The sequence below is a fragment of the Saccostrea echinata genome, unplaced genomic scaffold (genome assembly GCF_033153115.1).
Source record: "Saccostrea echinata isolate AGI-Se365-2 ecotype Australia unplaced genomic scaffold, CSIRO_AGI_Sech_v1 ptg000053l, whole genome shotgun sequence".
NCBI lineage: Eukaryota > Metazoa > Mollusca > Bivalvia > Ostreida > Ostreidae > Saccostrea > Saccostrea echinata.
Genome location: NW_026889802.1, coordinates 2,579,629 through 2,600,602, shown reverse-complemented (window position 1 = coordinate 2,600,602; position 20,974 = coordinate 2,579,629). Strand labels below are relative to the sequence as shown.

Sequence of the window (20,974 nt, the reverse complement as noted above, 5' to 3'; positions counted from 1 at the left end):
GTGGCCCCGCCCTACCCCCGGGGGTCATGATTTGAACAATTTAGAATCTACACTACCCCAGCATGCTTCCACATAAGTTTCAGCTTTTCAGGTCCAGTGGTTCTTGAGAAGAAGAATTTTAAAAGATTTTTCTTATTAATTTCAATGTACAACTTGGACTCCCTATTATGGCCCCGCCCTACCCCCGGGGGTCATGATTTGAACAATTTAAAATCTAGACTACCCCAGGATGCTTCCACATAAGTTTCAGCTTTTCTGGCCCTGTGGTTCTTGAGAAGAAGATTTTTAAAGATTTTTCCTATATATTTCTATGTAAAACATTGATTCCACATTGTGGCCCAGCCCTACCCCCGGGGGTCATGATTTGAACAATTTAGAATCTACACTACCCCAGGATGCTTCCATATAAGTTTCAGCTTTACTGGCCCTGTGGTTCTTGAGAAGAAGATTTTTTAATGACCCCACCCTATTTTTGTCTTCTCTTGATTATCTCCCCTTGTGAGGGGACTTGGCCCTTCATTTTAACAATTTAAATTTCCCTTCACCCAAGGATGCTTTGTACCAAGTTTGGTCAAAATTGGCCCAGTGGTTCTTGAGAAGAAGTCAAAAATGTGAAAAGTTTACAGACGGACGGACAGACAGACAGACAGACGGACAGACGGACAGACGGACGGACGGACGACGGACAAAATGTGATCAGAAAAGCTCACTTGAGCCTTCGGCTCAGGTGAGCTAAAAATCAGTCTTACATGTGTTCACCAACAATGTATTACAAGTTTTATTGTTGATACAAATTTAGTTATTATTTCATGGTTGTGAAGAAATCTTAAGAAAGTACATTTTTTTTTTTTTAATTTTTTAAGTGAACTGAACTCATGTTGGACTCAGAAGTTACAAACATCAAACGTGGACGGAATTCTGATGAGACTCTGATTGTGGGTAGAGCTTCATGACGAAAAAGTCACGAATTGTTGAGAGTGACAAATAATAAAAACTATAAACATGTAGCATTGCACCTGCACTGGTTGTATTGCAAAATTTAGTAGGTTGGACATGCTCTGTGGAAATGCAACTACCGGTACATATACATAAACAATTTGTTCTAGATTTCTTAACAATTTTTCAACAGCAGTTTTAAACAATAAAAAAATTGACATCTTGATTCAAGTCAGAATATAAACAAGGCATAAAGACTAGATTAACACATCACAATAATTATCAGCATCTATGATAGTTCACAATGGGATACCTAACTGCTAAATGGAGGGATCAATATGGACATTTCATTGGACGGTACATCATGTAAATTAGCAGGATTTCACTTATATCTAAAATTAGTATCTCCATTAATGTATAAAACATGCATAAGGAAACACTGTATATTCTATGAAAGTTAAATACATCACAATTAAGAATCAGCAGTTGATAAATTTTGCATAATGACAATATTGGTCCCATTCAGGACATTTTTGTAGAAAAACTGATAAATGATCATATCCATTCTCCATAAAATATATGAATGTAACAAAACCCAGTGATGTAAGATTTGCTTGGGTGGATGTTAAGGTCTGGGTGTGGCACTGCTTTTTGGTGTTTCAATTGAACTCTCTGATCTGTTAGAGTCATTTTTTTTGAATAATTTTTACTTGGATTGATTAAAGACAAACCTTACATCAGTGCAATTTTGCTAAAGTGTCAATATAAAGATTTCAGCACTTTTTTCAAGGTTAACCAAAAAAAAAAAGAAGATAATAGTAATCTATCACAGTCAAGCAACAAAATCAGATGGCAACAACTTCCCCTGATTAAGTATACAATGTTTGGTTTCTTTAAAACACCTGGGCAGAGAGTTATCCCATTAAGAAGTGATCAAGTTTTAAGCTGCACCTACTGGCACACAACAACATAACTGCTAAGGTAATGCGAGATTCAGTTCAATGGCAGGAATGATAGAGTAAAATGTCATTGATCGCGTTCCTTCTCTACACATGGTAACCCCGAGAATCATAGTAATCCTGAAATGAAACACAAGTCAAATATAAAACAAAGCCACCCTAATAGAAGGAAATTTTAAGTTTATCTGGTAATTATAATATTAAAATCATAGCACAAAATATATATTATGGATAATTACACTTGTATAATTTACATGAGTTTTGAATACATATTAAATTTTGACAGAAATTTTTAATGAAAGAATATGGATTTTTGAGGATGATGTATAAATTTACATCATGTTTCGTTATCTCTAGTTAAGATCAGATATTAAATCATCTCTGACAAAACAGTGCATGTACAAAACTAAAAAAATATAAAACCTGCAAATACACATACACCATAGATACTCAACAGACTTTAGCAGAATTCATCTACAAAAGGCTTTTACATATTGATACAAGTTCTATTCATTTATTGTTTTCTCTTAATTACACATCATTATATATGTAGGAGTTTCAATATTAAACAAAATAAGATTGTCTTTTCAGTTTTAAATATCTGTGTGTTTAGTTTTGTGAGTTCTCAGTTATCTCAAACAATTGTCCAGTCTTTATCATTAGTCAATGGTAGATCACAGTGTTTTGTTAAATTTCTCAAACTTGTTAGTAAAACATAACATTCCCCAATGTTCCAAGAATCTATTTACTGATATTATACTCCCTCCCTATCTGAGAAAAAACTTGTTAACCCAAGTCAACCAAGTCAATTGCTGATACATATGTACTATAATCCACACCCCCCTCCCCCTCCCTCCCCCTGCCTCACTACAACATCATACAAAGAAGTTTTTATAACACATTTAGAACAAAATAATCAAGTTTTATCTAAAAAAAAAAAAACAAATGTCTCTACAACTGAACAAATGATAATGGTATAAAAACTCAAAAATAAAGGTTTACATATAATGCAACTTGCACTGAAATTATACTAATCATAAATGAGAACCAAAAAAAAAAAAGAAAAGAAAAGAAAACGATTCATAAAAATAACAGTTACTTAAATGTGGAGGTCTGCATATTTACCCTATTACACTTCAGATGACTAAACAAACCAAATAAAAACAGTTATTAAATCACTTACTAATCCAAACTCTGCATTAATGTAAGTCACAGAGGTTAGGGTATGAAGAATCCAACATTATAATTTCATCAAAGATACTTCGACAACTTCTCAAAAAGCATTTCAAACATTAAAGCATTTTTTAGATGTCATTCCTCAAACCAAACCTACCCCAAGTTATTATTTCTTTGCCTTCATAAGTCAATATAATCATTTTACATTTATTTTCATGTATTAAACAACATACTGAGGCAAAACTTTAACAACTGAGACTTTTCAAGTTTAGAGGACTTTTTTTCTTTACAAATTTCTCCCTTCCTACACTGGTTAACTTACCCCATGCTGTCCTGAGCCTGGGCGAGATCGTGCCCTGACCCCTCTAGCACTGCTCCCACTACTGGGAGAAGCACCTCGTCCGCTGGGTGAAAAAGAGGTTTCTGAATCCCATCGTTCAAGTTCTTCTCGAACTAATTTTTCCATCTGTTCTCTTTTCATTTCATCGCTATTGCTGCCATCCGTCTAAATAACATTGGTTATTATTATAGACAAATTGTGATGCAACAAAACTTGCACTCCTTTGAAAACAATGGAGGCAGTGACATCTGTTATGATTAATGGTAATAAGAAAAAAAGTGAAGGAATAAAAAACTGTTAGGAAAATTACAAACTTGGTTACTGTTGTGTACAATTTTAATCAAATTATTAAAAAAAATCATTAACTCTTGTGCTCTGTCACGGAAAAAGGATTTAGGAACTTTCAGATATATTTATAAATGGTGCAAATAAAATCAACAAAACTCAAATTTAGTGACACATTAATTGGGATGTCATACCTCTGTAATGCTGTCTAAAATTTTGCCCATTGTTTCTCTTCGTTTGAGTTTTGCTTTTTCCATAGCTTCTAATTTTACTAAAACAGCGTCAATTTTAGAGACTATACTGCCAATAGAATGCTCCATTCTATCCACCCTTCGAGATAAAACTGTAAATTCTTCGTATGATACACCATTAGAACCTCTGCCTGATCTTGTGGATTTAGATCCGTTGTCATCGATCTCCGAACTCTCGTCACCACTGTCGTCATTCTCACTGATTCTGCTGCTGGCTCTCCGCGCTGTTCCTGGTCTGTTTCCACTTTTCTCCAACTCGTCATATTCTTTATTTAGAGCAGCCTGTATAAAATTTAACACTGATTTAACATCCCAGCTAAGTTAACTATTTAAATCCTGTAATCATTGCAATATAAATTCAAGTTCAGGTAGCCATCTCTCACACTACTTCTGGTGAAACTGCAAGAGAATCAGCGTGAAAATTGTTCTGATCACTATGACAGTGAAAAAGCTGTGAAAACTCTGAAAATCTTGTTATTTCTTTGACTACGTCATACAATGCCAGTGTTTCAGTTATTCAACTGCCATGAGCTGACTTTGTGCAGTTTGTGTTTAATATGTCTATGTTAATTTTATAAGCTGCCTGGGTTACTACTCTTTGTTTTACCTTACGCTTTCCTTTAAGCTTTCTATATTTAAACATGCTTCTCTACAATAAACACCTTATCTGAATTAATTATTTGAAGCAAACATTGTTTAAAATGATGTTCTTATGACACATAAGTTGTAGTATATTAAATCAAGTTGGAAAACTTACAAGCATTCTGAAAGGAATACATGTATGTAATTAAGATTGATTAAGTCCAGATGTATGTTCTCATTACAGTGTAAGTTTTCTGAAAGGATGAATTAAATATGGTAAGTAAATACCTTCTGGTTATTGAGATCTTCCTGCATTCTGATTTGTTCATCTTTGTCCAATACACGATCACCATCAATGTCGTACTTAGCAAAGAGAGCCTCAATTTCACCATCAGCATAACCACGTCTACAATTTTTTTAACTTGGTATATATACAATATATTCAAAACTCAAAAGCATTATTTATGAAAGAATAAACTTATAATAAAGAATGAATCTATATGATAGGTCTTACGTTTTGAGATCCTGTCTCCATTCGTCAAAGTCGAGCTTGTCATCACCATTGATGTCGGCATGTTTAAGTGTCTCATGAATATCCTGGATCTTGTCACGCTTCAGGTTTAGTTTGTCCACCATCTTCTGGTATCCCTGTAAAGCAAACAAAAAATCACATATACATCGTATCCCTGTGTATCAACAACTTTACTCACTAAGCTATCTTCTGGTATCTCTGTAAAGCAAAGAAAACCATAGAATCACTGTCTTATTTCTCCTTGTAAAAACTACTAAACCACTCACTCTCTTAAAGTAGTCTGTCATCTCAAACTCATTCTTTTGGTTGGCCATGTCTCCTTTCACTTCAGAGTATGTGTCATTAATGATGGCCAAGAACATGTTGATCAGCACGAAGAAGACGAAGAAGACAAACAACATGAAGAAAATGGGTCCCAGATACCTGTTGGCGGCCTCCAGCTGGTGAAAGTCGAAATCTCCCAGAATGATACGGAATAGGGTGAAGCTACAAACATACATGTGTTCATGTATTTCAATATACATTATGATGTAACATTCATATGCATTGAAATATAGAATTAAATTTTAAATATAGAATTAAATTTTAAACAGATCATTAAGAGCTTACAAGGAGTTGGGGAAGTTACTGAAGTCCTTGACTTGAGTACCAAACAGCAGGTACCCCAGCTGTGTGAAGGCCAAGAAAATGATGAAGAACATAACAGCGAAACCAAGTAAATCCTTTGCACAACGGCCAAGAGTAGAGGAAAGCTGAGTCATTGTCTTGTTGAAACTGATGTACTTGAAAATCTTTCAAAAAAAAACAAAAAATCCTGGTTATACAAAGGATCAATTTACATTTAAAATTTACTCTGTTATATTGTCAAGTTTTGTACATTTGCAGTATTAAAATCCCTCTCTACGTACACTGCAAACTAAAGAGTTTTGATTCCTTGGTATTTTAAAGTAGTTAGAGTGATCTGCCCTTAGATCTAAATTTAAAAAAAAAGAAATTTACAGTATATTATTCAATTTGTAATTAATTCAAGTATTCTTAACATTTCAAAATGCCAAGATAAATAAATTGAACATGTTATTTACATGTATTGTCTCTATGGAAGTAAACAGCAGTGATATCTATTCACTGACACTGTGTTGTGTTTAAACATTTTTTCTGGGGGTAAATGCCATGTACCATATAGTGAAAATTTAATAGATAAGCTCAATATTAACACCTTTATACAATATATTTTTCTCAATGTCCAAAAAACATTTTGCACTGGTGTAGAGAAGGTCCTTAATCTAAAACGAAAATTAATTTACCTTCACCCAGGCAAAGAAGACAGCTATAGCAATTGCATTGTCAAATCTTGTTTGCCAGTAACTCAAGAACTCAAAGTCTGCATACTGGTCAGGGTGACTAATGAGTTCACTGAGCTTGTTGTCCACTTCAACCGTCCGATAAATATCAAATGCTATACAGAGTAAGGCAATGATGATGACAGTCAGATCCAGGATATTCCACAGACTCTTGAAGTAGGAAAGCTTGTGTTTCTTGATCTACAAAACATTTCAAAAACACTTGTCATCTTGTATAAACACTCTTTACAAAGCCTAGCTGAGAAAAAAAATGTTTGAGTAAAATAAATTTACCTCAAGGGCTTCCTCAACAATGTAATACACAATGAAGAGAGTAAAGATGAATTCACAAGCCATGATGAAGTAGTCCTTGATGGTTACGTATCGGATCAGTTTCACTGTACGGAAATCCCAGGATGAAATTGCTCCACCTGTTGCTGGGAACTCCACAATCAGTCGAATGGCACAGAACAGATTGATATTAGCATTGTACACAGTGAAATCCACAAACACAACTCTAGTCCCTCGAGTTATCCACAGTTTATTAAACAAATAATTTATAATTTCAAGGGATTCATTCTTTGTTTTTCCAAGATTCTGGACATATCCAGCTCCACTGTATGTTGCAATGGTTGCCTCATGACTGCTTCCATCAAGTTCATCCTCTGTTTTGTATGTGAATCTGAAGAACAAGGAATATAACATTTACCATCATGTTATATCAAGCATACATCTACTTTATCCCTGCTATTTTTTTTGTGTATGAATTTTTTTTTCTTTAATATTCAATTGATTCATAAACAATACATGTAATGTAGGGATATTTCTCATACGTAGCAATATCAGACTTTAATTTTTTTGAAATCTAAAAGCACACTCCAGTGTGAATCTCCAAAAGGAATAAACTAATACAGAGTACTTCTACGTACGCAGTGTAATTATCTGCATTTGCGACTGAGGTTTTGTCTTCCAGGTTTGAAGAGTAGGAGTCGTAACATTCACGGATGACATCTTTAAAGTTCTCATGGACCACACAGGAATTGGAGCTGACTTTTAGTTGCCTCAGTCGAGGAAGCCCAAGTAGCTTGTTCTCATAGTAGATGTATCCTTGTTCAGATTGAGGCAGAGGCTGATTGTTGTACCAAGTCTCCCAGTGAAGACCTCGCACCAAAGGGTCTCGGGCAAACTGTCATTGAACCATAGGTTCACTTAGCATGGTAGTATAAATTAGACTTCTTTTATCAGAAAAGGAAAAGTGTGGGAAACAAATGATTTTTATGCAAAAATGTTTATTACGTCAGCTAATTATTTTTTTTATTTGCGGGATTTTAAATAATAATCTTACTTTCCAGAAGTCTTCAACATTTGTTATGGTTCTAAAGTTACCACCAGACTTATGAGTTGTATCCAGGAACAGGTCACTCATGACCTTAGTGTAGTAATACATAGTGGTAGAGGTCATTCCAAAGGTCACTAAAAAAATTATTCACTTTTATATAATTTATTCCTTTCAGTTGCACTGTGCCACTTGAATATTAATTTATAAATGATAATAAATCAATTTGCTACTTCTTGTGTATTTTTTTAAAAATGTTTTTGAAGAACCTTTAATTGGACTTATTGCTTTTATCTGGAAATTGATTGTGTTGCAATGGAATAAAATATTGACTTCTTCAAGATTAGAAAAGCTAGTACATGCAAAAGAGATATCATTACTTTCAGAGATCAATAGCCTTAAAACATAATTAGAATACGGAATATTCCAAAATCGATAACCATTAAGCTCATCTAAAGCAATAAACAGAAAGGTTCAGGAATCAATATTTCATCTGTATTGATAACTATGGTGTTTGTGAGCGCACTTGATGAAATATGTATAATCTTTGTCTTCAGGTATGAAAAATCAATACTGTACCAAAAACTATCCAACACGGACATTTTTCAGGAAACAAACTTGTGGTTTTTACATGGATTCTCACTGGCATACATGTATATAAGATAAACTTTTTTTGTCCTTCAATTTAGAATTTATGATATAAGTGTATGTTTATCATTGTTTTTCCCCTTCTTATTTATGATATAAGTGTATGTTTATCATTGTTTTCCCTCTCTTATTTATGATATAAATGTATGTTTATCATTGTTTTTCCCCTCTTATTTATGATATAAGTGTATGTTTATCATTGTTTTTCCCCTTCTTATTTATGATATACGTGTATGTTTATCATTGTTTTTCCCCTCTTATTTATGATATACGTGTATGTTTATCATTGTTTTTCCCCTCTTATTTTTGATATAAGTGTATGTTTATCATTGTTTTCCCCCTCTTATTTATGATATAAGTGTATGTTTATCATTGTTTTCCCCCTCTTATTTATGATATAAGTGTATTTTTATTATTGTTTTTTCCCCCTCTTATTTATGATATAAGTGTATGTTTATCATTGTTTTTCCCCCTCTTACCAACACAGAGAATGATGAGAAACACCAGGTATATGATGAGTTCCCTCAATGTGGTCTTCACGTGAAGTTCTCTATTGCCTTTGGTCTCCTCTGTCTGCCTGGTAGCCCACAGAGCTAAAAAAGAAAAGATAAATAATAATAACGGAAACTTGGATTTATTTATCTTTACTTGTATTTATGTATAATTTGAAAAAATCAACCATAAAAATATTCATCCCATTTCTATATTAATGTATATTAAATAAAGGATATACACAACAAAGTTTTGACATTTATTTGAAAATTCTCAATCAAGAGTTCCAATAATAGAAGTATCTGTAAGCAATTTTTTTAATGCCTAACAATGCTAAGCAGATCGTCTTAAACAAATTTTGAGAAAATACCAAATAAAACTATGTTTGGTAATTTTTGTTTATTTTTCTTTGAAAAACACACTTAAAGGATTTTTAGCATTTGATACCTATTCAAATTTCAAAACCTCTGGTAATGTATGTTGACATTTTATCTTACTCTTAGAATATCTGCTCTTGCTGATGGTACCATGCTTTTGAATTTATAAAATACATGTATCTTGAAAACTTATCAATGCAGAGGTAACTTTTTGAGATATGTTGCATATGACCATAATACAATTACATGTAAATGAATGTTTTTATGTCACATAAATCATTATTTTATTAAGTATTTCCACCACCAATCTCTTGACCATCATATTTTAAGTTCAAGAAATCCCCAATTAGTCATTCAATATTTATTTAATTTAACCTAACAACATTTATGTAAATCCTATATATTAAGTGTATGGATCTAGGTTGTACACATGTATAGTTTCTACCAATTCCATTGTTCTCTACCAAAGCAATTAACTTTTCCTAAATAAATTATCAAGCAAAATCAGCTTTTCTGAAATATATTTAGTTGGAACACATTTTTTTCACCTTGTTATTTAAATTTAGTGAGGAGAAATCAATATTTTTTTTTTCATTCCACAGTGCAAGACTTTGGTCTAAAATCCTATACTAAGTAAACTTGAACAAACAGAATTTAAATGCCCGATCCGAGGCTTAGTATTTAATCAATTCAGAAAGTGGGACAAAGAATGAATACACATGATAGGCACAAAACAGAGATAACAGAAAAACAGCCATTCCTTGTTGCAATACAGCAACTATTTAAAAATGAACTAACAAAATAAACAAGTTTAATTTTATTTCCATTGAATTCTTTAAACTAAGTGTAATTTATAGTTGCAATTGAAACAACCAAAGTTTAAAAAAGTATATCTCTGAAATAAAAATCTAAAATACCAATTAAAGATTAATTATAACAGTACTGGATTTAGTTACTGTTAATACTTTTCTATAACAAAGCTTCACTGACAAGTACCTTGAAACATTATTTCATATAATTTTGTTTACCTACAAATTACAATAAAAATGAAATGTGCTGATATATGTAAAGAAGATAACTTACATCGGACACCCTTCCTGAATTTGGTGAAGCATCCCTGCTTTTCTTCAGGTTTGGTGGTGGCCACCTGATCATTTTTTCCCTTGTCGCGATCCATGTAAATGTCGTTTTCCATAGCCACTGGTAAATCTGGATCGTCTCTTGGCCCAAACTCAAACTGATTGTCCGGTCTACCGTAACCAGAATCCATGTCTTCCCAAGCCGTGCGTGACTGTGCGCTCATAGGCCGATTGTCCCGCGAGGCCATGTTTAAAGTCTTGGGATAATCACAAGAAAGACCCCTTCACTGTACGCTTGTTGGTGTTAGATAAGACCTATAGAAATATAACCTGTAATGAGTAGATATTAAAATGTTAGAACGGATTAGATAAACAGTAATTTTCACTTACGCTACACCTGTTTCTTTTAGAAAGGCTCCTACATGACATCACAGCGACAAGATCATAACATGGTGATGGTTCATTTTGTTCAATGAACCATTATAAGTTAATCAAATATTGTGTAAATGATACGTTCAATATGAATGATCAGTATACAGTTAGAACTCCATGGAATAAATGAACTTACTCATGTGATAAGATCAAGTGCTGTAGCATTCTGAATGAATATTTCGTTTATAAATGAAAACTATTTTGTTGGATTAATGTTGATGATGCTATCAGGAACGATCACTCTGCTTTAATAAAGTCAAATATTTTCAATAGACGGCGCTTCACTATTGACTAACTCGCTCTGCAGTGTATTCGTACAGGGACCTATATACTAAGTATATAGGTCCCTGGCATAATTTATCCATAGCATTATATCAATATTATCATATATCGCGGAAAAACATAGAAGAGTCGTTTTATAAATTAGCAATAGTTAATTTCATTCATATTTCCACTCGATATATCCATGTGAACTCGAAATTAAAGACACTACAGTCTCCCACATCTGTTTCATAATTGGATGTTTTACTGACTATAGACGATAATGGCCAACTAATAACTTAGCTGTACGACAAACGGGGATTTCAGCCATCGTCAACTTCCCTTATTTAGCCTGGTATCTCATGGATTCGTGGTACTTTCGTACTTCGTAATTAAATTTATTCGATTATCAAATTTTCAGCTTATTTTTTAGTGATTTAATGTGAATAGGGTCTTATCTCTTCTTAGAGAAGAGAAGCGACCATATGTAGTAATATCCTTTTCATTAGCTTTCTAGTCAATTTCATTTAAGTACATATACTAGTTATGGCGTAGATAGAGATAAAAAAAATATATTTGGTCATTTTGATTTGAAATAATAGATATCTCCTTTTTTATCTGTTATAAAAAATATCAAATCCTACCCAAAACATTTGTAATAACATTTGGTATGATAAATATCAACTTCAATTTAATTACTCATAAAAAAAAACAACAAAAACCAAAAAAGTAAGAGACCTTACCTATACTCTGAAATGTGCGGTGCGGATGTTGGGCGAAAGTGGGTACGTAATAGGTCTTTATACGGCGATCGACCCGCTACCAAGGTAATGGTCCGGGATCAATATTGGCGTCAGCAGAAAATAACAGTAAGTAGCTGCTGAAACAAAACTTTTCTAAACCTGTCCCATCAATTATTCACTCCCATCGATTTTTCACGATTATACATGGAATAATTGTTAGCACTACCTGTGGTACCGTATTTTAAGCATAGGTAAAATCAATAGGCTTGATTGATTTTGCCAAGATCGTGTACATTTTATACACTCCGAAGAACTCTTTTATCAATAATAACTGTTTCAAAAATGTTAAAGGCAAAGACAATCGATGACACACAGTTTTGCTTCCAAGCACTGTATAAGATATAAGAATTTGTTCATCTTGATAAGATGTTGGGAGAGATATGCTGCATCAACTGTGACAAGTGGCATTTAAATATAACAATGGTTCGTTAAGTTGATTACACGTTATAGTTATTATTTCATTCCTACACACACATTTTTAAAAAAATTTTACCACTTTCGATATTATAATTGAAACAAGCATGCTTTACCAACCTGAACCCCCCTTCTTCAATGCCTTTTATTATTGAGGCATATTTTTATTAAACTATTCATTATTTCCTGTGGGTAGTACAAATGTATATTTTTCAACTTAATCTTTTTGTTTATGAAGTTTTCCATGTAACCTTATGATCATTTTAATAAAATCCATAAAAGGCCAATTTTTCCCCCAGCTGAACCTCCAAGAAAACAGACAAATAGAATTATGTAGAAAATAAAGTATTTTCATGGAATTCAATTTGAAATCATGTGAAAAGCAATCCCGATACCTATATTCAATTTAATATTATTTTAAAGAAGAGGCCAAGAACATACAAATTATCGTTTTCTAAGAGACTGTAGGCAATCTGGATACATTTCCTTTGTCTGATATGGAAAAAACTCCCGTATTCATGTCTGGTTTTCTTAATTTTTCATTGAAAATGACAGTTTGAAATATGATTTTTCACCCTGTTCATCTACAAATTATGCCCCAAAACACCTTACTTGACCAAGCTAAAGTTATAAAGCATCATTGAAAGAATCATTTCTCAAATTTGAGAAATCTGTAGGCACCTTTCATTTACTAGATCTTGACCTTACGGAATATGAGATTTTGTAAATTGTTTGGTCAAAATTACGCCGAAGACGAGTTTCATTATATTTTGAAATGTCCATTTTATGTTGAATTGAACTGAGAATGAACTATATTAAGGAAGAGCCATACTCTGCTTAATTTCTGAGGGATTTTTTTTCAAACTTAAAACATTATTTTACTAACTCACGTAAAACATTTATGGGTGGAAAAGCCATTGTCATTTCTGAGGGAATTTTTTCAAACTTAAAACATCATTTAACTAACTCATGTAAAACATATTTAAGGGGGGGGGGGGCAATTGTCATCGTAATATTTTTTTATCAGTGCCACTTAAATTTCGGAGTACAGACCAACTCTGCTGTGGCAACTTTAGATAAATAATATTCAGCTTTATTTAAAACAAAGAAATTATCACATCAATAATTTGACTCAAATTATACATTAATATAAATTAATTTTTTTTTCCATTGAAAACGTCTTAAAAAATTATAGTGACATGCACTACACCGATGATGCAACTTACACCCTAGCTGCAGATTTCTGTATATCAATTTTTATGCATGTAAACGTTTAATTTCAAATATTTGGGGTTTAATCTCTGAGAAAAATCCAAATCGAGAAAATATAATATTAAACATATCTGAATTTTCTTGCGTAAAAACTATATTTAATTGCATTTATTTAAAAGTTATGCGTGTTTTACATCTAAATTATAAATATATTTTTAGACCTTTTTGTACCAAGACCCATTTTTTGAAAGAATGTCATTTCTATGGTATTCCATAAACGACAGCCAACTGTTTACTGCCAGTTGCTCACTGCTTACTGCCAGCTGCTTACTGCCAACTACCACTGGTTGTAGATGATATTGCCTGGTTTGTTATCTTAAATATCTTAAATACGCATGCTTGAATCACAGGAGTTCGCATACCTATCAATTTTACCGAAATTTTCCGTAAATATAAAAAAATTCGTAATACCTATTGTTATTATAAAAGGTTTTACGTTATTACGTATTTTTTTTTATATTTACTGAAAATTTCGGTAAAATTGATAGGTATGCGGACTCCTGTGCTTGAATAAATCTTATGCAAGAAAAGAACGGCGAACGAGTTAAATAACCAGAACTAAGAGATAAGTATTTAATATTGGTAAAACTTGTTTTTTTTTTTCAGTATAGAAAACAACGGAAAACGGAAATTTATCCCCCCCCCCCCCGGTGAAACTCCTCTTTACAGTGTTCAGACTTGGGGTATTGGTAATGTGTAATGGTAATGCATTGTAATCATTACATTTTTTCAAAGTAATGGGATGTAATGTGTAATGGATCCATCTTTTCATTACAAATAATTGTAATGTAATGCATTATTTTTTTTTTAAAAATGTCAGTAATGAACATTACTTTTCAATTACATTTTGTATTTTAATCTCTTTTCGTCATTGAATCTAAAACAAATCAAGGTGGCACTGAGAGGTTTTGTTTATTTATAATGCTACAGTCTTAAAATTAAAAACTTATATCTTACCATTTTTAAAAAAAATGTTTATTCAATGGTGATTGCTAGACATACTAAATAATTGTTTTAGTAGAAAACTTCCTGACAGGACAGTTATAAAATCAATTTAGGACAGACAGGGAAAAAATATTGAAAGAAATCATTAGGTTCAAAAGATAACCACAAAACAAGTGACATCAATACATGTATACTGTGACTACCAATTAAGATACAAACTATATTTTTCAACTTGAATCTTTTTCTTTTCACAATGTTCATTCTGGTGAAATGGACTTGGTAAGCAAGATTCAAGATCAGTATGATCTTCTTGAAGATACAAAGGGAAAATAAGGCCAAATTTAAATATTGATATTGTCCATCACTCATTTTGTTTTTGGTAGCTTATAGTCACCTCTAACTTCAAACCCTATATCTAGATACCGGTAATTATGCACCTTTGATTGTGTTAAATTTATATGCCTGTCCTGCATATTACAAGTGCTGATTCATTGAATTATTAATACATACTCATTTTACAATTATAATATTATATGTTAATTAAATAACACTTTTCATACAACATATAGTATGAAATAGTTATCAGTTATTAAAAGAAAAAAGCTAATTACAGAAACTGAACAAAACTATTCCGATCCATTTGCTTTGTTAAAAAAAGCTTTTGAATTATTTGCCTGCAAGGGAATCAGATATTTTGTATTTGAGAGGAAATACTCCTTTCTCCTATTTATTCCTTCCTCACCTTCACCGTTTAAGAATCCCTGAATCCACCAATTTTGTTTTATTATTGTAATATCCTTGTTATCATAGGGTTATTCAAGCATGCGTATTAAAGATATTTAACAAAATATGCAATATCATCTAGAATCAGTGGCAGTTGGCAGTAAGCAACTTGCAGTTGGCAGTAGTATATAGAATTCCATACTTTTCTGAGTGTAGAAATGAAAAAAAAAACATCTCGTTTAAAATAATCAATTTTAAACACATTTGTCTATTTTTTAGGCCACATGAGTCACCCAGGTGACCTATTGCTATCTGTTTTCGTCAGGCGTCGTCGTGATGCCTTACATTTTCAGCTTCTCTGGAACCTCTCAACCAATTTCAACCAATTTTGGCATAGAGCATCTCCGAGTGCAGGGGAACAAAAAATTTGAATTTCATGACCCCTATACCCCTGGGGCCTGAGGAGTGGGGCTATAACCCTCAAAATTAATCTTTAAAAATCCTTCTTCACTCCTGGACTCAAGTAGTTGAACTGTTTCCATGTTGTAATAAGCATTAAGCCCTCTACCAAAATTGTGAAATTTATGGCCTAGATCAGGGCCAGAGGTTCTGTAGTTAGGGTGGGGACTAATGATCATGTAGTGAAAATGCACAAATTCATTAAAAAATCTTTTCTTTCTCCCGCTGTATATTTAGCAGATAAAAGTGCATGGTAATGATGAGTAAGGGTGCCTCTTCCGAAATTGTGAATTTAATGGCCCCTGGATAGGGGTTCTGGTGTTAGGGCGGAAGTCTTATGATTATACATCTATAGTGAAAATGCATTAATTCTTTAAAAGTCTTCTTCTCTGCTCCTGGGTATTAAGGGGAAAAAGCAAGTGCATGGTTATGATAAGCAAGGACGCCTCTTCCAAAATTGTGAATTTCACGGGCCAAGGGTCAAGGGTTGGGGAGAAATCTATGAACTATATAGTGAAAATACGTGGTAATGATAAGCAAAGGTGCATCTTCCAAAATTGTAGATATCATGGCGACAGGATCATGCAGGGGTTTTAGTGCTAAGGTGTGGCTCTCTTATTATATAGTGAAAATGCATTATTTCTTTTAAAAATCTTCCTCTCTACTCCTGGGTATTAGGCATTCAAACTAAGTGCATGATTATGATGAGCAAGGGCACCTCTTCCAAATTTGTGAAATGCATGGCCTTAAGGTCAGAGGTTTGAGTGTGAGGGAGGGCTCTAATGATAATATAGTAAAATTCATTTATTCTTTAAAAATATTCTCTGCTCACGAGTATTTAGCGGATAAACTAAATGCATGGTTATGATAAGCAAGGGTGACTCTTCCAAAATTTAAAATTCATAACCTCGCGGTCAGGGGTTCTGGTGTTAGGGCGGGGCTCTATATAGTGAAAATGCATAAATTCTTTAATAAATCTTTTTCTCTGTCTCTGGGTATTAAAGAAACAACAAAATGCATGGTTATGATGAGCATGCAGGATGACTCTACCAAAAACTCAAAATTCATGCCCCCTGGGTTAGAGGTTCTGATGGTGGGCAGGGCTACATGTATATTGATTATAAAGTGAAAATGCATTAGTGTATTAGCACCTGGCAAGTACAAACATAAATAGATCTGCTTAATGATTTGTAACTGAGTACTTGACTGATTTGTAACTGAGTACTTGACTAACTATTTTGATAACTCCTGGCCATCATATTTCTTTTGATTTTGACCATTACATCATTATCTATCTTTTTTGTGTGTGTTTTATACTTTTATTGATCCTTTGCAGTGTATTATACCTAGGCCCTTTGGCCTCTTGATTTTATAAGAATCTAGTCTTGCTTAAGATTTTCGCCTAAGAAGACTACAAAGAACCCTACACAGATCGAAACTTCATTATTGAAGTTTATTGAAGTTACATGCATCTCTGCACAAGTCTAAAACATATAGCCAATTTCAAACCCATTTTTAAAAGCCACCCTTTTCAATCATCGTGTAGAGAATATAACATTGTCATCTTCAAAACAGTTAATTGGGGAGGTGGGATTAAACTGCGCAAGGGAGTAGCAATTCGGGTTTACAATATGACGAGAAACCAGAAGAAATGATCACATATAAAAAGACCGCTAAAGGTGAAGCTATACTCGTCATATTGTAAACCCGAATTGCTACTCCCGGTTTGTTCCCATTTCGCCTTAACCGTAAAATTTGCCATTCCCATTTCGCCTTAGTACCTTCTGGGGTTTATTAAGGCGAAATGAGAACTTTTGTAAACATATAATTATGCGCATAAGCATTGTTTGCATTGCATATCCGTCCACTCGCACATTATTTTACTAATATGTATCTTTGAGAATAAAATTTTGAAATCCAGATGAGTTGTACAACTCAAGGGTGATAAAGAGTCACATTAATCGTGACGGATTGGAAGAGAACAGTCTTCTCGGAAGGGGGGGGGGGGGTTATCTCACCAAGGACAAGAGCGAATCACTTTATACCACCCAAATGCAGTACGCCGTCTTCATCTCCGTGGTGCCCGGCGATCCCTTTCTAATTAATTAACAAAGATTTTCTATAGATGTGTTATATCCTTGCGAGAGGTAGAACGATTTTCCCCCCAGATTTTCTAGATGTGTTATATCATTATAAGAGGTATAAAACGATTTATCTTAAACATTTTTTAGCTCAAAACATTTTCATTGAAATGGATTTAAATTCTAGATATTATAGTATTTGTTCTATACTCAGGTGGTGAATTGGTGTGTTCCCCGAACGTCTACTGGACAAAAACAACATCTAATTATCATACTCAATTAAGGGGCCCTCTAAGGGGTACGGGTAGAGTTAACTGTGCCTGCATTTATTGAATGAGGAATTCTACAGCAACATTTTTTTTTATATCTTTAATGCATCCCTTTTGAAACATGGTTTCAGCATTGAAAGATTGATATATTTATTATTTTACTTGATTTTTTTCAGATGAAATGTATAAATCTTTGAAGATTTTATCCATTGGTTTAAAAAAATACTAAAAATAGTGTGTTTAATTTTCATAAATAATTTTTTATCAAAAATAAAAACGTGTCTGAACTTTGATGTAAATAAAACGGTGCTAACATACAGATATTGCTTGCAAACAAAGAGGTAGCTACATGTATATATGGTTTAAATAGTGAGAGAAGGGACAACCTCCCAAAGAAATCTGACAAGTAAAATTAAAATAATAATTAAAAAAAAAATCTTGAAAATCCTATTTTGTGTGTTCGTGTGTGGGAAGGGGTGGAATTTCTCTGTCTGTAGATTTTTTTTCAAGTGCTGAAATTCGCCAGCGCTCGGCCTTACAGCAACAAAAAGTAGAGGGGGACCAGCATCTAAATGAAAATTAACATGTTAAATCTAGAGAAAAGTCTATACTACAGGAAAAGTTTATACTCAGAAAAATATGCCCCCTTTCGTCCTTTTTCCCTGGAGTTGAAGAATTCCAATACTTAAAGTAATTTGTATATCTATATATGCTGTTGTACACTTCTTCTAAAACAAGTTTGGATAAACAAAACATCTAGAATATGTGTTTAGTAATTTTTGTGTATTTTTCTTTGAATTATAGAAGAATTTTCATCAATTGATATCTTTTCAAAACCCCTGGTAATACGTGCATCTGATGGCACTATATCTAAAATTAAGAATATTTTGAAAAAAAATTATCGGTAGGTAAGGTACGTTGCGTATGTCCTTAAACAAAGCTTAAAATGTGATGCAAGTAATGCTTCAAGTGCCAAGTGTTAGGTTAAGAAATAATGTTTAAAAATAATGCATAAACATGCAATCTATTAATTTACATGTCTTGTGCAGTAATGTTTCTTTTTCGAATTTTAAATAAAAATTTTTATTCTATGAACACTTTTCTGTGCCTTCAATTATAACAAGTATTTAATCAATAAATATGTGCTTAATTACACAATTTTACCAGTAGATTTTAAATTTAGACTAATTTGTTAAATCAAGGTAACACAGGTAAACTCTACCTGGACCCCTTAGAGGGCCTCTTAACTGAGTGTGATAATTAAATAGTTTTTAGCGAGTAGACGTTCGGGGAATAAACCCTCAAGGTCATGCCTTAAAGGCCAAGGTCAATGAGATTGAGTCATGGTGTTCAGACTTTAATTTTGTACCTGTCAATTAATTCAAACTAATTAAATGGTGACCTAAACGAATATCGAGTTTTAAACCATTATTACGGAGTCATTGAATGGAATGATTCCAACCTGAGTATCTTGATGCATATAGCATAAATTTGTCACTGAAAAAAAGTCAATCTCACTCAAGTTGACAAGGAGATGCTGGAATTTGATGCAATTCTCATCAAGTCAAATTAAATTTTCTCTCATGTTAAATGATAATCTTTGCATTATATCAGATTTTATATTGTTAAAAACATGTTGTTCAGTGTCATGAAGTACTAATTTAAGGGTTATGACTAGAAAGAGAAAACACCCGTTTTGCCAATCTGCCTTGCAGAGTTGTTCTCTCTAACACACATAACGTATTACACATGATATCCCAATTGTTATTTCAAATTAAACTAATAGTTCTAGATCTATGTAGTTAATATCTATCTTAAAGGGCAAACATTATCACAGACATTTAATAATAATGAATTAAAACAAACGCACCATTTCTCGTGCTTATCATTGTAACGACGGAGGTGAATGTAAAGTGCCGTTTTGCCCCCACCTCACCATCAACACCCTTGCACATTCACAGACATGCACTTGAGGTTTTTTTTTCAAATTCTCTTTATTGATGATTTAAAACGTTGGGTCCTTGTGGCTGTAAAATCGTGAAATTAGGGAAAATGTTGGGATTCAATTATAAACACTTGTGTTTCTGTTGTAGAGCTATTGTATTTGCAGTTCTAGGCTGTTAAAATATAAACACGTATGTTGGAGGAAGACACTGAACTAAGTACAATTGACTCTAAGATACATTAATCATAGGAGACTCACGTCTTTTACGATGAATGAACTATATCTAATAATATATCTACTTAAAAGAGGAAATGTACTACTTGACTAAAGCTGTGACTGAATCAACACAAGGAAGACCATCGGTACATCCTTACCCAGATCAATTTTACACAACTCAGTTTGATTATAAGATGCAAAGTTCAAGCAAACACTAGACCTCAAAAATTGAAGTACAATTCTGTACGACAATATATATCACTGAGATTGCCAGGCCCGTTGCTTCGGTTTCAAACGTGAGGGGGGGGGGGGCTTCCCCAAAATCTGACAAAAAAAACCTACACTGACCAAAAGTGGGGGGGGGGCAACTTCCCAAAATTATCTGACAAGTAATAAATAAATAAATAATTAATAAATCAAAAAAATTAAATAGAATTAAAAAAGCTTATTTACTGTCCAAATCCTGGAATTTGCCTGTGTTCGACCTTTCAACATCAAAAAGTGTGGGGGGGGGGGGGACCAGCATCTAAAGGAAAATTTACTATAGCAAAAACTATACTCAGTCTGATTGCCAAGTATCCGATGGTAACAAAATATACATTTCAAAGTATATTTAGTACCGAAACTTTGAAAACCGCGGCAGAGAATTCAAAATTATTGTAAATTTTCTAATCCAATCACTATATACATGTATTAAAAAGGTATACTTTTCTTGGTGAACAAAAGGATTCTCTTTCTAATATATATATATATATATATATATATATATATATATATATATATATATATATATATATATATATATATATATATATGGATTT

At 33.0% G+C, this 20,974-nt stretch overlaps 1 protein-coding gene across 4 annotated transcripts in view; it reads right to left on the bottom strand.

Moving 5' to 3' along the window:
* Positions 1 to 743: 743 nt before the first annotated feature.
* Positions 744 to 20,974, bottom strand: part of LOC133204393 (polycystin-2-like) — a 271,638-nt gene continuing 251,407 nt past the window's right edge. Inside the window, exons 1-14 of one of the 4 annotated variants that reach the window (XM_061340114.1) lie at positions 10,902 to 10,991; positions 10,338 to 10,648; positions 8,865 to 8,978; positions 7,747 to 7,874; positions 7,331 to 7,587; positions 6,696 to 7,083; positions 6,366 to 6,602; positions 5,671 to 5,852; positions 5,328 to 5,547; positions 5,044 to 5,177; positions 4,818 to 4,935; positions 3,891 to 4,229; positions 3,394 to 3,576; positions 744 to 2,015 (exon numbers count right to left, since the gene is read on the bottom strand). In XM_061340114.1, the coding sequence (XP_061196098.1) occupies positions 1,983 to 2,015; positions 3,394 to 3,576; positions 3,891 to 4,229; positions 4,818 to 4,935; positions 5,044 to 5,177; positions 5,328 to 5,547; positions 5,671 to 5,852; positions 6,366 to 6,602; positions 6,696 to 7,083; positions 7,331 to 7,587; positions 7,747 to 7,874; positions 8,865 to 8,978; positions 10,338 to 10,581 (2,577 nt within the window). In that variant the 5' untranslated portion in view covers positions 10,582 to 10,648; positions 10,902 to 10,991 and the 3' untranslated portion in view covers positions 744 to 1,982. Of the gene's footprint in view, positions 2,016 to 3,020; positions 3,040 to 3,393; positions 3,577 to 3,890; positions 4,230 to 4,817; positions 4,936 to 5,043; positions 5,178 to 5,327; positions 5,548 to 5,670; positions 5,853 to 6,365; positions 6,603 to 6,695; positions 7,084 to 7,330; positions 7,588 to 7,746; positions 7,875 to 8,864; positions 8,979 to 10,337; positions 10,664 to 10,901; positions 10,992 to 20,974 lie in introns of those variants that run through there. The other 3 variants (XM_061340113.1, XM_061340116.1, XM_061340115.1) reach the window with 3 other exon arrangements.